A 17,504-nucleotide genomic window follows, 5' to 3' on the forward strand; every position below is an offset into this window, starting at 1 on the left:
TGAGACTTAAATCTTGTCATCTTGTTTACTATGAATCATAAATTCCTGATTCTACTCTGTAATTTCTGGCTCTGGTTTTTGTTATGTTTGACACACATTCTTGTTTCCTGGTTGTCCCACATTCCTCTTTCTCTGCTTACTCATTTGTTTTATTATTTCTTTTCAGCTCATTATTGTTTTTTCTCTACATCAATTTAATCATTGAATTGCCCTAACTGTTGTATTTATCGCCTTGCTTAGTTTCAGCTTTATTCTTTTGTCACAACTCCTTCATTCAGTGTCTCATTCATTTCCATCAAATTAATTGGAACATTGCACATATTTATTCCTGAATCATGTAAATTTTTCTCAACCGTCATCTATTCATTCAATATGTTTTTGTCTCCTTCCCGTTATGTGTGATTGAGTCTTCTGAGTCATACTTGCAGTTATCATTACTGGACAATTAGTTACAAATGTTTTACAGTAAAATGCATATTTGTAAACTTGAAAAGTCTGCCAGTCTCTGCCACTTCTCATGGAAAAGTTGAGTGAGTGACAAACAAGCAGATGAACTTTTGGATGTTCTTCTTGGGAGACAGATTAGGATTAGATTACATAAAATGTTATCCTGATCAGCCCTGTAGTTCCTACACTGATTCCCTGTAGCTCAAAGGAAGTTAGTTTATAAATAAATGAACGGTTTTAGCACCACAATACATTAAAGATCTGCTGTTGTTCTATCAAGCTGGTTCTGGTTCTGCTTTGCATCCCCAGAACCAGAATCGAACATGGAGAAGCAGCATTCAGCTTCTATGCTCCACAAATCTAGAACAAACTTCCAGAAAACTACAAAACAGCCGAAAGACTGAGTTTCTTTAAATCTAGGCTAAAAACCCCCAGTTGCCGTTTGACCCATAATAAGTGAAACATTGATCGACATATTTGATGTGTATTGATGATTTTAATGATTGACAAAATATAATGTCTGTTACTGGTTTCACTGCATGTGTTTGATGTTTTTATGTTTTCATGAAGTAAAGCTCTTTGGACTGCCTTGTTGAAACACAGAGTTCCTTTAAATCAAGGCTAAGTGGATCAATATATCTGATGTATTCCGATGATGTCATTTGACAAAATGTAATGTTTATTGCTTGTTTTATAATTGGTTACTGCATTACAAATGTTATAGTGCAGCACTTTGAACTGTCTTGTGCTGAAATGTGCTAAACAAATAAACTTGATTTGACATGAATGATGAAGCCCAACAGAAGGAAACAAAAATAAAAATTATTTCTCATTTCTTGGCCCAGCTCAGGCCGTAAAGCGGACTGGTCCTGCACGACGTTTCTTTAGTCACCTGCTTTAACATGGCAGATGCTTCTGAATCAGCTGCTTTAGAAAGTGGATTGTTGTGTTGTTCTCTCAGAAATCTAATCTATTTTTCCTAAATTGCATCCAGTGTTGTATGATGAGCAAAACCTTTCTGTAGAATCAAGGTCATGCAAGATGATGAAGTAGATTTAATTACTTTCCTCCTGAAGTTGTCTTAAATAGCTGAGAGTAACTTCCTCCCCTGGTTGGAGGTGAAAATAACGACATTTATTTCAGCTCTAAAATTTGTAATCTCATGATATCATAACCTTAGTAATTTTGGGATCACCTTTTCTGAAAGGGAAGTAGTTACTCTGACCAGCAAAACTAAAACCTTGTGTTTAAACTGTGATCAGTAACAGACTTTGCAAACAAAAAAAATTTTTTTTTGTTTGTAAAGCACAAAAATGCTCTTAAACTCCAGGTATAAGTGATCATGTTTACATGAAACAATAAACACATTTTGTTGCGTTACTGCATCGAAAGTCTTGAGTATCTTATTGGGATTTTACTTAAAAGACTGACACAAAGTAGCACACAAGTGTAAATAATATGTTTTTGAAAACCCCCGAAAACAAACAAATAAAACCTCAGCGTGCCGTGTATTTTTATCTTATTATTCAGGTCTCTTTATTCTGATAACTCTGGATAAGATTCAATTCAAATAATTGCCTTCACCTTTCATGTAAACACAGTAAACTGGTGTGTAATTTAATCTCAGTCCTAATATAGCCGCTTTTTTTTTTAACACCTCAGAGGTGTGTCAGGCGGTGATAAAAAGACGGAGAAGTTTAAATCAGGGTCAGTTCATAAAAGCACAAGCTGTGAATATCTGATGGCACTTTGCTAAATCAGTAACCTGAAACTGGGAAGATGACGTCCCAGTAGCTGAAGAGATCCAACGCTTAGAAAGCAACAGGACAATTATTACTCCTGTGTTGTGTTTAATTTTATTGAGATTTTAGGTGAATCAAATAGTGGCAGAAGAAACCCAACTCATGTATCAAACACGTGGAACCAAGTCTATCAGCCAGATAAGATAGAAACTGAACTTTTTGTCCCAGCTGCATTTATTTTATACGGGGTTAAATGAACATTGAATATGTCATCTTCATGGTGGTGGCAGTATCATGCTGAGGTGTGGAACAAAGTATCAGGGATGAAGAAGTGATTAATCAAGACAAATACAGATTAAACTGAAAGAGAACCAGTCAGGGGCTACAAAAGGTGTTTGGGTTTTGGTCAGTGTTTGATTATTTCATGGATTATTTCGGACATTTGGGTTTTTACCTTCAGGTTTATTTTCATAGATTGTTGTCCTTCTTGAATATTTATATTATTTTCTGTAGATTATTCCTGTCATGTTTTACTGTGTTTGCATTTTGATTATTTCCTTTTTATTCAAGCTGTTCACTTCCTTGTATTATTACTCAAAATGTCTTGCCATACAAAATTATTCCTTCAAGTTTAGTTTCTTTATTGTAAAATTTTGTAACTTTGTGCATTTTATTTTATTTTCCGTAGATTAGTGAAAGCCTTCTCTGTTTAGTTTGTCGTTTATGTCCTGTTTAGCTTCTCATCGTATTATTCTGCTTCCTGTTTCTATTGTATTCACTCACATGCGCTGTCTCATCATCTCCATGTGCTTCAGCTGAACTAAAACTCATGTGAGCTCTGGATTTCATTTTTCTGAGTTTTATAGGTTTTGTTTATTAAATTCTTCATTTGTGCCTCTTTCTATGTGCGATAGTGGAAGAGCTTCACCTTCCAACAAACTTCCAACAGGATAGTTTAGATCAAAACAAATCATATGTTAAAATGGCCCAGTTAAAGTCCAAATCTAAGCTCAACCAATTATTTGTTGTGAGACTGTAAAATATTTCAGTGTCTAGAAATAAAGTCTTGGAGCTGGTATGGCAGAGAACAGTGGATCTACCAAGTATTTGATTCACAGAGGGCTGAATACAAATGTACGCCACACTTTTCAGATTTTTATTACAAAAATCTAAAAATCTGTTTCATTTTTCTTTCTGTTCATAATTGCGTGTCTCTTTTGTTGATCTATCTTACAAAATCCTATTAGAAAACATAGAAGTTAGTGGTTTATAACATAAAATGTCAAATAGTTTTGCAAGTTACTAAATCAGAAGCAGTTTTAAATAAATATTTTAGGACTTTAATGCCAGCAGCCTATCTGAGGGACACACTTTTTTCATATTTCTTAGGAAAAATCAGTGGAAAATATCTAAAATAACCCCTCATAAAATGTCTTAAAGGAGCAGTATTATGAAAAATTGACATTTTTGAGCTTTACATGTTGTAAAGCTAAAAAAAGTTATAATGTTATACCATCATCAAAAACATAGAGTTGTCTTTCAGGCATGTTTTAGAAATCCTTTAATCTCCATGACAACCATTCAGCTGTGCAAAACGCCTGAGTGGATCTAGCTCCGCCTTCAGGACGAAGCTCCTCCTCTGAGCTGCAGTTTCTAAGTTTCAGAGCAGCTATCCTCCGTGAATCCCCCCCTCAGCTCCTTCAGACTAGCCAGCAGCAATTAGCAAACGCCTGGTGGAACTGCGCATGAACTGAACTCGTTAAACGAGCTACTTCTGAGTGCATGACTGGTAAAAAATGGTGTTGAAAGGTAAATAGAGAAGCTCTGCTATGATGACTTCCTGAGGGCAGAGTTTCAGAAAGAGAAGAAGTTTTTAAAGAGACAGAGGCCCAATTTCAAGGAGTTAAATTACAAAGTAACATTTCTTTTAAGTCATATTTGATATGTATCTGCTTTTATAACAACTGAAGGTAACGTAGCTACTTGATTGTGCTATAAAAGGCATGTGCCTGGAAAGCACATAACAAGGAGTCAAAAACCTTGAATGAGAGTTTATTCTCAGTGTAAACACTGATGTGCATGTCAGAGTCTGAATTCATGAGTTTGAATGGCTAAATGTGGATCCAGCTTACAGGGACCCGGCAGAAAAACAGCCAAAGGAAGCACAACAACAAACCTTGAGAAACTTTCAGTCTTTAAATGATTACAAGAAAAAAAGAAAACTCTGTTTCATACATAACTAAAGCAAACTGGACAGCAGGTTATATCAGAGTCAGTTTCTTTTTTGGCCATTAGAGGGTTGCAGTGCGTATATTTCTGCTCTGCTGAAGATCATTTAGAGGAGGGAGATCTAGCTGCAGGTGAGACTCTCTGCTTGTCTGTCTGTCTGGCGACAGGTAGGAAATGCAAATGAGAGCTGCTTATGATATCACATGCTTTTAATCTCTATGACTATTTGCATCTGACACAAAGACACGTCCTCATGACTTGAGCTGTGAGACTCGTGGCAGCATCCTAACCATGGTAAAGTAAATGTCTTTTCTTTGGTTCTACTTCGGATAATGCTTTGTAAAATGTTGGGTGAAATAAGGGGGAAGTGGGACGGTGTTGTCACGGACTTTTGCTGACTGTTTGTGCAGATACCGTCACTTCTGTTTGTTTTACTTTAGCAGAGCTGCATGAGGGAATAATACGATGATGTTCAGAACATAAAGGTTTGTTAGGATGTGTTTATCTGACAAGCTTAAAAAAAGTCAGGTCTGTTCTGAGTGATGACAAGCAGATCTCCTTGTGAAGTTTTCATAAAGTCAGTCACAGGATTCTAATCTGTAGTTTAATCTCACTTAATTTAGATTTAAGGTAAATTAAAAAAAAGTCTGACTGATTCTTTATCTCATTCAGAACCAGTTCTGACCCTAACACAGGTCTTTATTTGACTCGTCTATCCAAACGTGTCACTTCCTCATGCCGAGTTTCAGCCTCTTGTACAGGAAATCATGATGGGTGGTGGTTGTTGCCATGTGGAATAAATGTTTATTTTTCAGATTAAAACTTTAGGTTTCAAGATGTGTAAAACAAAAATCGTCATTTCTCTCTTTTAATTCCAGTGCAGGAAGGAGTCTATTTTAAGTGTTTCTCGTAAAGTCTCAGTTTCTCCTTTGGGTGAAAAAGCCCACAGCACACTCAAAAGAAATGAGAGGAATATTTTTGCACAAAAGCTATTTTAGCTGCTCTTTTTTTAAACCTTTGTGGGAGCAGATTGAGCTGCTGTCACTAAACACAGAAACACTATTTCTATTGTGTGAGTGGTGAGGCATTTGAATGGTGCGTGCCTTGTCCTGGTTTGCATTAGATTTCATTTCATAGTCAGATGCATTTTCCTTTTTCCTGCTGCCCTCTCCTCGTTGAGCCGGCTACTCTTTACATTAACGCAGAGGCAGGGATGCAATAAATCAGCAGGCACAGCCTTGTCACTGTGGCTTTTCCCGAGCCTAAAGTGCAGCTCTATCTGAACATAACTGCATGAGGAAAAGCTGATAAATAGCAGAAGGGTGATGTAGTTCTCTTTTATTGTCACACCTGCTGCTCATTTTACAGTGAAGCCACTGTTTTCTGACATGTTGAGGTCGACATGTGACTCGTGTTAAAAACCGTCGGTTCTTCTCCCACCTTTCCGTGAGTCCGTAATCATTTACTCTGCACGATACTTCCCCTCTGACCGCCTGACGCTGTGGGAGAAACTCCACTTCCTGATTTCACCTGAGGTGTTTGTTAATCTGCTCCTCACACTATTCTCATTAAAAACATTGCAGATGAATGATTGATATTATTACTTTGGTAAAAGTTCTGGATACTCCACCCAATACAAACTTACGTCAACGAAGAAAAAACAAATATATTTTAATCAAAAATATACGAGAAAGCTTTGTCATTTTAATGTTTCCATCTGCTGTGTCTCTATAATGTAAATAAGACACAGTAAACACTACATATTGTCTCTGAAAGTAGATTAACATGTTCTAACATTGACATATTACCTACTATAAGTATTAATTTTAATGTTAAATTTAATATTTGAAAGATGTTTTCTTCTAAATGTATTATTTTGTATTTATTTGCAGTATTTCTTTATTTCAGTCTTTAAAATGACAGAATTTCAACATAAATGTGAGTGCTCATAATAACATTTTTAAATGTTAAGATCAGAATTATAATCAGGTTTTACTTTTACTTTTACTTGAGTAAAATGTTGAAGTAGTGCTACCTGTACTTGATTTTTGCTTACTCTATCCACTTCTAAGGGCGAATACCCAAACCTTTTAAGCTAAGTCACAAAAGACTGTTCTGTCAAATACTTTTATGCAAATAAAACTAAAAAAAGTCACCGTTATGGTAATTCTGGCTGATGTAAACCAGGAAAACATGGTCTAATGTTATAGAGTAAAAGAAAACAGTTCTCTTTCTACAAGGTGAATGTAAATATAGCTAATATTCTGTATGGAAATATTTCAAATAAAGCTCAGGTATTCAAATCAAAGAGGGAAATGATTTTATCATGTGTGGTTTTGTGAAGGACCCAAAGCAGGAGGCAGGCAGAATCATTCTGGAAGTGATTTCACGTGCGAAAATGTACAGGAGGAAATCATAAAGAGTCCGTCTTTAAGGCCCATGCAGGAAAACAAGAAAATCTCAACTAAGGAGAATAAAAACAAAGAAGAGTGATTACTGGGACGTTCAGGTGACAAGGAGGGAAAAACAAGGAATAAGGGCAACAAAGGTGCAACAGGAAAATATTAATCGAAAAATAAACACACAGATGGATGAAACATTCACAAAAGTGCATGAGTAATCAGGAATTCACAACATAATTCACTGAAATATATGATATAAAGTTAAAAACAAAAGTGATGAACAAACTCCACAGAATGAGATGAGGGAAATTAATGGAAGTTAAAAGTTTTCCATTTTGTGCTGCTTAACTCAGGATAAAATACTTACAGCTTCATTAACGAGTTCTGGCACAGGTAACCATTTGCTCCAACTAAAATTAGGCCCCACTTCTGAACACATATTGTATATATAAAAAAAACACATACTTTTCTTCAAGAAAAGCAGAAATAACCAGAAGACTGCAATCGTGAAACTAATGGGCTTCTGGTCTCATGGTTCCACCTGGCGCAAATTTAGATTTTTAGATAATTTAGATAAATAAGTTAAAATGACCGTTGTTTAAACTATGTATTTACAGAGTAATGCTCTGAGATTTTGATTGTGCTGATGCTCAGTTTTATCCTTTAAAGAGAACTTATTATGCAAATTTCACATTTTGTACATTTTTGTACTTCTCTTTGGGTCTCTACTGCTTCTAAAAAAAACCCAATCGCTTAAAAACCCCCGATAAGTTAATGTTTTTTTGACTGTTTTCAAAAACATCCAGGATGTAACAAATCAGCAGGCACTGAGCCGTTACCTAGCAACTTATTAGAGCTCCAGAAGGTTTGGTCAGCTGGTTTTACTAATGCTTGCTCTTTAAAACGGCTGCTGGAGGACAAAAAGTGTCTTGTCGTTGACTTATCATTCATAAACCACTTGCTGCATCCTTCTTGATTGTGCAGCAGTCTCTTCTTCTGCTTTTTAAATATGTACAGTTGTATAACTGCACATCTGTTTGCAGACATTTTTACATGTGAGTGTAAACGTTGAATTAGGGGGCGTGGCCAGCAGCAGATTAGTTGGATTTAAAGTGGCAAGAATACCAGACTAAAATGTCATCATCTGAGAATGATTTTTGTTTTGAAAACACGTAATGAACATGTTTTCTGTGGCCTATTCAAGCCTATTCCATAAAGCATAATAGGTCAACGTCATCTGACACCTCAGTCCTTTATTTCTCTGTGTTTCTGTTGTTTTCAGAGTTTCCTTGGAAAACTGAAGCCCCGGTAAGTAAAATGAAAGAAGCCCTTCTGTTCATCTGGTTCATTGCACCAATATTCATCATGCATTACTGCAGCATGTTTTGATTGAGTCTTTTTTTCTACCTTTGACACACAGCGGACCTCCGGCCCCTCCAAGGAGGACAGGTGAGATTTACCTTCACTTAAAAACAAAGGCTCGGTTTCTCCTCTCACATTTACATTCCTTTGTTTGTTTCAGACAACAATGCAGCGTTTGAATGGCCACAGGATGAATTTGTGAGTAGCCCACATGTTTCAAAGTCTATTTTGTCTTTGTGTGTCTGTTATCTTGTACCACAGCTTTAGTGGTTTTGTGAAACGTGTCCTAGTTAGTTTTTACGATCACAGAGGGTGACATGGCAGTCTCGTTGGAGAAGTGAGAAGTTGCAGATTAACGCCAGCATTCATCCTGACGTAGAGATGAAGTAAAAATATTTCTGATTTCTGACGGTGTTTGTCTCTGAGCAGGATGATGAAGACGGGGACATGTATGAAGTTCCTCCCTGTGAGCGTCAGCCTGTCAAGGTCCCACAGACACAAATCCAGGAAAACATTTACTTAGGTAAAAAAATCTCTGCATTTTCTCTCATGGTAGCTCAATATTAAAAAACATTTAGCAAACCCGAGAAAAAGTATCCTCAACCCTTGAACTTCTGTTTACATTTTTTCACATTGCAGCCATAGTCTTACAAAAAATTTTCACAATACATTTTTGTACTTCCATTTGGGCCTCTACTGCTTCTTTGAAAAAAGCCCAATCGCTTAAATTTTTTGACTGGTTTCACAAACCTCCGGAATGTAAACTCATAAATCAGCAGACGCTGCCCTGTTACCTAGCAACCCCAGCCGAGCCCAGCCCGTTACCTAGCAACCCATTAGAGCTCCAGAAAGTTTGGTCTGCTGGTTTCACCGCTGCTGGAAAAGACAAGTGCTTTGTTGTTGACAGGAAGTAGAACATATTTTTGAAGAAGAAGAAGAAGAAGAGCATGCTGAGTTTGTGTAATTTTACAAAAAAAAAAAGATTCAGAAGCTGGAGAGTTGAAATCACAGCAACCTCAAAGAGGGTTAAATATAAATGCTCTATAAGATAAAATGGAAATAAAATTTTTAATTTTAACAAGGCAAAATGTAAAGAAGTTTAAGGGACAGTTTTGAAAATTCCTATATGTCTTTTTTGCAGATAGGACCTCTCGTCCTGAAATTAATCCCCCACCCAGAATATCCAAACCCTCGGTAAGAAGGAGCTTCAAACTTTGTATTTCTCTGAAATTGTGCAAATATATTCCTTTACTTTTGATTAAACATTCTCACCTGTTCCATTCAGACACCACAGAACACTGGAAAACGTGAGCTGTCATCATTTTTTGTTTATTTAACAGTAGATTGTGTCTATGATGTGGGTGAAAAGCCTCGTTTTCCCTTCCAGCTCCTGAAATAAACAGAACTGAGAAACCCGGAAGGAGAAAGACGCCGGATCCTCCTGCCCGCCCTGCTCCCGCTCCGGCTCCTTTACCTGAAGAAGGTGAAATAAACACGACCAAAGTCACGGGTTTAAATCACTGAATGAAACCTAAAATCCATATTTAAATAAGTTTACACAACAGTCAAACATATTTCCTCCAATCTGTGGTTCAAGTGCCTTTAAAACCCAGAGCTGGTTCGTCGTGTTTAATATTTAGCAACAAATTTTCCCTTTGGGAAATAGAAAGAAAACTAAAAGCAAAGAAGACAGCGCCACCTACTGAAACACCTCTTAGCAACTGGGTATCAGAAAAAAATTATTTGAAAAACAGAGAAAAACAACAAAACTATTTTTACATTGATTTATCATTGACAACATTAAAGTTTAAACTACCGACAAGCTAAAAACACAAAATCTGTTTTTATGAAAAATATTTTTTCAAGCAGTTCTGTTTTAAATAAATAGCATAAATAATTTCTCAGTATCCAGATCTGCTTGCCACATTTTTTTTGATTTTATTTGTGTTGAATATTTTGGTTTGTTTGTGTTGAATGGTGTGTTTTAATTAATGTTCTGAACTATAATATGGATAAAAATCCAGTTTTATGACTTGCAGTGCTGTGAAAAAGTATTTTGGGAGTTTATTGTCTTTAAAAGTGAGATTATTATGGTGAAAATGTTTTTTTACTCCTTGTTTTTTGCTTTTCAGATGTTTATTTGGATCCAAATGAAGAACAGGTGAGTTTTATCTGTTAGTTTGAAATCATGACCCGTACATGCTTGTAAAATAGTGTAAATATTTATGAATAAATATTTATAAATGCATAAATAAATAAATATCAATTAAGGGGTGTACAAAACTCATTTAATAATAGCTAAACTACAAAAAACAACAGCCAAAATGTAATTTTATTTCACAAATTAATGATCTCTTTTATTTCAGGAAGACAATGACGACGTGTATTTGGAGCCAGAAGCATGTATGTCGCATCTCACACTGAAAAACAGTATTGCTTGACAACAAAAGGTCCCAGAATATCTCTACAAAAAAATGTTTGATCATTTCTCTTCTCTCTGCTCTCCAGCCTGCCCTCCTCCTGCCCCAAAAAGAGGACCGAAACCTCCTCCTCCAAAACCCATGTAAGTCTTTTCCATTTGAGTCCATGCATTTCTTTATTTTTTCTCCAGAAAGGGGAGACATTAAAACCACAGTGCAGCCTGTTAAATGTGTGTTATTTCATGTATTATGGATGTGGAGGACACAAATGTAGGTTGGCAAGACGAGACAAGATGTACAAGAGAAAAATATTATATTTTTCTGCACAAAAAACCCCCCAAAGTGTATTAAAACCAAATCCAAACAGAATTAACCCCGAGGTAAACAAAAAGCTAACAGGAGGATCTCATTAAGACCTGAAGAATCCAGGAGAGTTATTATATGCTGAAATTATTGAGACCTGGTTGGCAGAATGTGTTGGAGGTCAAACCAGAAGAAAAACTGAGGACAGAAAAAACTGAGGAAATCTAAAATGAAGGAATGGATGAACATAGAAGCTTCTGAAGCATAAAAATGAACAAATCCACACTGCAAAAAATATTTTTTTGTCTAGTTCCTACTGCAAATATGCCATAAAACAAACTTACAAGTAACTTTTCAGTAAGAAATATGAGCTTGTTTAAAGTAAAAAAATTAAATGATATTGATAAAAAAGTACTTTCTCACTGGCAGATTATTTCACTTACACCATGAGAAAATGTCTCACTGTAGGTGAAATAATTTGTCAGTGGAGCCTTTTTATCAATATTAAGGAATTATTTACATGAAACAAGTTCCTATATATTGCTGAAAAGTTATCTGTAAGTTAGTTTTGTCTTATTTCAAATGAAATAAGATGTTTGCACTAGAAACTAGACAAGAAAATACTTGGTAATATTTGTGTTTTTTTTGCAAATCAAAACACATTATTTATCAAACCAAAAGGTGTCAAAGGAGCAACCGAATCTAGAGGGAGTCAGTCTGCCCTGTGCACAGCTTCACACTTGCTTTTCTTGTTTTCACATTATCTGCAGGGTAAAACCACCAGTTCCAAGAGCTGAGACCGTAAGTGTATCTTGCTTTTCTTCTTTAAATGCTGGGAACTGTCCTAGTAAAAGTAACAGAGCCCAAATAGGTGTTGATTCATGAAAAATTGTTCAGTATTCTGTGCCAAAGGTAATATTTACAAATCCCACACTAGAACAATGTTTGCCTTCTCTTCTAGCAGCCAATGTTTTCTGCTATTCACGAGCTAAAAACATGTGAGTAACTACTTAACCAGTGAAAAACGGACAGCAACAAATATGGAGAAATACTGAAGCCAGAAAAAAATTTCATAATTTCTCTTACAGCTGAGGACAGACGCGCCAGCTTCCCTGGTCAGCTACCGCAACGAGTTTTGCCTCCAGATCTTAAGGAACCTAAAGCCATGTATGCGTGCTGGCTATACAGAAATACTATTTAAAGTGACGGAATTTGGATTAAGTTCCAGTTTTTATTTCTGTTTTATTTCATTTATGTTTAAATGAAAACTCAACTAACCACCCCGTCTTTGTTGCAGGCCTCCTCATCCTATGATGGGAGACTACAAACCTGGAGGTGAGCTGGGAGTCTGCTTACATTATTACTTTGGATTGTTTCTGGCAAAAGGCAGATAATATTCAGCATATTGCATGTTGTATATCTGGTTTAAGGTGGCAGCAGGATGATGAATCTGAGTGGGAATGAGGTACAGTATCAACCTGCAGTAAAAAATACATTTAGACTGGAAGTTCTCTGGTTTCATTCACAAAAAACAAACAAACTAGACTATTTTACCATTAATGTGCTCATATGTCCAACACTCAGATTTAAGAATCCCGTTTGTAACATGAGTTTTTTCTGTAATCTGTAAGTTTTTTTAGACAACCTGAAAATGTTGGTATGGAAATAAATAGTAAATAGTAATAATAGTTAATAGTAAAATAGATAACTTAGGAGATTTAAGAGCAAATATTTTGTGTTTTCTACTCCTGTAAAGCAGCAGCAGCAGAAAAACACCAAATGGGTCATTTTCCAATAATAAAGGGTTATTCTGCATTTTTGGTGTGAAACGTGGCAGAGGGGCACAGAAAGGGGGCAAAATGTCTGGTTCATAAAAATATGTTGATACATATTCAGAACTTGATCTCAAAATAATAATAGAGGGACATTTGTTGACTTAATTTCTGTCTTTCATTCAATTCAGGATAAAGAGTGGTTTGCTGGAGACTGTAGCAGACAGACAGCTGAGAGTCTCTTAAATAGAGTCAGAAAGGTAAGCCCACTTAAATCACTATAAAATGTACTTTTCTGACACAAAACAAACCTTTCTAAAGTGGGAACTGTCCCATTTTTTGTAAATAAGAAAACAATTTTCTTGACAAAAGTACCTTAGGAGGTTTATGTTACAAGGATCTTTTGGCCCAAGAATACTTTCCCCAAACATCATACTCGGAAAGTGCAGGAAGATTTGTGAAAGTAAAATTTCTTCAAAAAAGAAGAAGCCATATTTGCACAACCCAAAGGATTTGGAATAGAAAACACAACTTCTTGCAGTAACATTTTTTGATCATCTTAAACATTCAAATGTGAGAAAAAGGCAAAAACATGAAATCTGAAAGAAAGAAAACGTTTCAGATTACTTTCAGGTTGTGTACTTGCTTTTTTCATGTACATTTTTACATATTTCTCGACTTTGAAGTTGGATATGAATTTAACTGTTGTGAAGTTCAAGAACAAAGTGAAATTAAAAACTTGTAAAGAATTATAATTTATATAATTTCAGTGGGTGTGGTTTGTTTTTCAATTCTACTCTCACAAACTTTCTTAGAGCTGTTTTTCTTTCTTCAATGTATAATGTTTTATGGGAAACCTATTTTGCAAAATTCACATTTTACGCATTTTGATATTCCATTTGAATCTCAACTCTTGTAAACAGAAAAAAAAATCACCCAGTTTTTTTTTTTGCCAAAATGTTCATGTTTTTTGGTGTAAGGAAAACAAGCCATTTCAAAAACCTCCTGATATTAAGTAATAACCAAGGGGCACTGTGTCATTACCTAGCAACCTAAGATGAACCCCGTCCGTCACCTAGCAACCCAAATTGAGTTCCAGCACATTTAGTCAGCTGGTTTTAAAAGACAAGTGCTTTGTTGTTGACTTGCCATCCAGAAACCACGTGTTGCATTCTCGTTGGTTGTGCAGGAGGCTCCACTTCTGCTTTTCAAAGATGTACGTTTGTGTAATGTGTTGCAGGACGGAGCCTTTCTCATTCGATACAGCTCAGACAGACGGCCCCAGCAGCCGTACACCCTGGCTGTCCTCTACCAGCAGAAGGTGTACAACATCCCCATCCGTTTTATTGAAGAGTCCAAAGGTTACGCCCTTGGAAAGGAGGGCAAGAAGAATGAAGAGGTGAAGGAAAATCCTCATATTTAAATATAAAAGAAGAGAAAGATAACAGGATTCTGAAGGGAAAAGTTAATACAGTGTCTGATAAAGTCTTTCCACATTTTGTCACGCGACAACCACGGACTTAAATGAATCTTATGTGGATTTTATATGACTGGTCTGCAACTTTTACAATTCAAAGAACCATTTTTTGCTTTCAGTCCAGCTAAATAAACTGGTTTAGAGCAGAAAATGTCACATGATATTTCTACAAAAACAACTTATGATTTTTGAAATAGGAAATTTGTTGTCACTTTTGAAGAACTAAACTTTTTACTTCTGTTTTTGGGTAATAAATGAAGAAAAACAAAGCTAACAAATATGGGTACATCATCTCTCCGGCATGTTGATATTTGTGGAAAATGATATTTTGTAACTTGATAAGAAAACAGGATCTTACTGGTACTTTTTAGTGCCAACCTGAATTTGCAGTTGTATTTATAAAATCATTAGTTAGAAATTTTAGACAAAGTGATCAAGAGCCATTGTGGAAAGACCAAAGAAATGCTTGCAGCTCTTTGATTGCTTCACATAAAATCCCATTAAATTCCTTATATTTTGTGGGTGAAATGTGACAAAATGTGAAATTAAAGGGTAAAAATACTTTAGGAAAGCACTTTAAACATACATTTATACTGTTTTCTGTACTGTTTGTTATTTTTGTCCCTTTTCTCGTAGGTATTCAGCAGTCTTGACGAGATGATTTCTTACCACAAGAGCAACCAAATACTTCTGATTGACAGCAAGAGCCAGGCCAAGCACACAGCAAACCTAACGCAGCCTGTACGGCTCTAAAACGACACTAATAATTACATGTTGTGTGAGATAAACGGAAGAAACTGAAACTTTATTTTATAGAAAAAACACCTTGATCTCACCTGTCATTGTAAAAATTAGATTTTTTATTCACTAAGGTTCTTTGAGGAAGATGTCTAGATGAAAACTGTAAGTTTATATTTATCAAGCATCCAGCTGTCGCACTTGAAGTCTCAACTTTATCCGTTGCAATTTTTCCACTTCTGTTCATTTACATAAATTTGTTTGCTCAGATCTTTTTCTGTTACCTTCTCATAAGTTCACTTCAGAGTGTTTGCTTCCAGTTTTTAGTGCAACATGTTGGCTGTTTTACAGTCCAGAAAATGTCACTTGCTTTGCTTCTGTTCTGTTAATTTCATCCAGGTTTGTCCGTATTTACGAACGTTGACTCTTAGTATGTCTGAATGTCATCATAGGGGGTTTTTGTGGTGTTTTTTGGGAAGAATTGATCCTCTGGTGCCTTATCCTGATGAGAGCAGCAGCTCTCCAGGATCTGTGGGAGCAGCTGCTAGCCAGACGCTGGCGGCTCCACCTGCTTCCTGTCAGGCTCAAACATCTCCTCTGTGATCAAACCATAAATCTTCTACCAAATGGTAGATCAACAAACGTGTGACTATTTGCTTTTAGGAAAATAGTTTGTAAATCTTAGAGCTTTCTGCAAACAGATTAGATCCTGAGATGTAAATCAGACTCAGAGCTTTTTCTTTAATGCCTTTTTTTATTTTACATATCGCTTTGCTTGTACAGAACGTCTGTTCTGCCTAAAATGCAAAAGATTTTTCACTGGTTCTACTGTACCAGTGAAATTTGCATTAATAAGAGGTGCAAAGGAGAACTGAATTACTTCCTGTAGCGAGCTACTGTATGTTGGCAAGTAAGAGATCTAATAATAATCTGAGCCTGAACTATTCAAATTCCTGAGAACCGCAGCAAAGATTTATAGATGTTCCTGTTTTTGACGGCGAATTCAAGACAACCCCAGCAAGGTCAACTCAAACTGAATGTTTTCAGCTGTTTTTGTTTTTCTTATGCTCTACTCCCATTGCAGAGATTTTGTAATCTCAATTGCAATTTTATTGCAAAAATTTACATTTTCCAAAGCTATCCATGTTCTGTTGTCATGCTACAGACCATTTTTTAGTTTCCACAACTAACCGTACAATTTGTTTTCCCAGCGACTTGGGAATAACTTTTTTTTTCTAAAACACACTCTTTCATTTTTGTGTTGAAAATTGGACCAAAAGAAGGAACAAACCAAGTGCTTTCTGGAAGTACGGCTGTTAAAGCACCAAAAGGAAGAATATAAATTATTTTCATTTATGTGCAAATTTAGAAATCTTTCAGTGTACAATGTTTAATTTTATGTTTGTTTAGCAACCAACAAGCATTTAACTAAAAACATAATCAGGTACAAATGAATGCAACGTGTCGATGTTAGAAGAAAATCCTAAAGTCTGCAGTTGTAAAATCTTTACACTTACAAACAGCGCCCCCCTCTGGCACTTCTCATCATTTAACAAAAAAAACCCAAAATTCATTCAAACTTTTATTTGAAAACATTTATTCAAAAATATCTGACATTTAAATATTTTATTAACTAGTCAAAGTTGGTCAAAGTGTCTTTCAGTTGCAAACAGAAATACATGACTTTGAATATGCTTTACTGTAAATATGACAAAGACACTGATTTCTTTAGGAACTTTTATGGGATAGAAAACTGCCAATCAAGCAAGACAAATGTGTGTGTGGATAACCACAACTTACGTGTATCTGCATTTAGTTATTTTTAAGAGTATATAATAGCTGGAGCTGTTGGAAACAATTTGACTGGATGTTTGGGAGCCATGAGGGGAAACTTTGGGTTTGTAGGTAAACAAAGACTAACGTTAAAGGAGAATCTCACTGCTGTGAACCGTGGCGGTTCTGTGATGCTGTGGGCTTGGAAACCTTGTCAGAGTATAATGGTACAAAAACAAAACAAGTAAAAAAAACTTGTGGAGTCTGTCAGAAAAATTAAAAACTGGTTTTTCAGTAGATATTTGAGATTTGAAGCTGGCAGAGAGATGTTGGAGTTGGGGATATGATTCTTGTCCATAATAACTAGAGTTGCTTATAGCTAAATTAGGATTAGAGTGTGGGTTTTGATGTCTTTGATGTTTTTAATGTTTTTATCTTTACTTTTTTTTCCTATTTATTAATGTCACATACTGTTTTTATTTTTTCTTTAATTATGTAAAGCACCTTGAAATGTCTTGCTGCTGAAATGTGCTATACAAATAAAGTTTGATTGATTGATTGATTGATTGATTGATTGAATAATTGATAGAAGGTTTGAACTTCCTCTGCTGTTCCATAAAACATCATTTTCAACTCCCCTGGGATTTATGGTCTTAATTCAGGTATTATTTGAGCTTTTGAGATGTGAATTAACTATTAAAAGAAGAACGCCTCAACCAAAAAGTTTTTAACAAAAAGAACTACATAATGCTGTCACCATGAGCAAATATTTATTTGTTAAAAAAAACAAAAACAAAAAACAAACAAACAAAAAAAACCTTTTGTATTTCCATAACAAG

General features: G+C 35.6%; 1 protein-coding gene across 1 annotated transcript; it reads left to right on the forward strand.

Moving 5' to 3' along the window:
- The first annotated feature begins 4,540 nt into the window (after window positions 1-4,540).
- Window positions 4,541-17,231, forward strand: LOC103470021 (B-cell linker protein). Its single transcript, XM_081610787.1, has 19 exons — window positions 4,541-4,712; window positions 8,103-8,128; window positions 8,241-8,269; window positions 8,343-8,380; window positions 8,612-8,705; window positions 9,324-9,376; window positions 9,468-9,489; window positions 9,570-9,665; window positions 10,315-10,343; window positions 10,549-10,585; window positions 10,691-10,745; window positions 11,676-11,706; window positions 11,867-11,903; window positions 11,994-12,072; window positions 12,203-12,240; window positions 12,336-12,370; window positions 12,869-12,937; window positions 13,918-14,076; window positions 14,791-17,231. The coding sequence occupies exons 1-19, from the start codon at window positions 4,710-4,712 to the stop codon at window positions 14,905-14,907; spliced, it is 1,047 nt and encodes a 348-aa protein (XP_081466913.1). The 5' UTR covers window positions 4,541-4,709; the 3' UTR covers window positions 14,908-17,231.
- Window positions 17,232-17,504: the final 273 nt, after the last annotated feature.

Source organism: Poecilia reticulata, chromosome 9, assembly GCF_904066995.2.
Source record: "Poecilia reticulata chromosome 9, P_reticulata-male-v2, whole genome shotgun sequence".
NCBI lineage: Eukaryota > Metazoa > Chordata > Actinopteri > Cyprinodontiformes > Poeciliidae > Poecilia > Poecilia reticulata.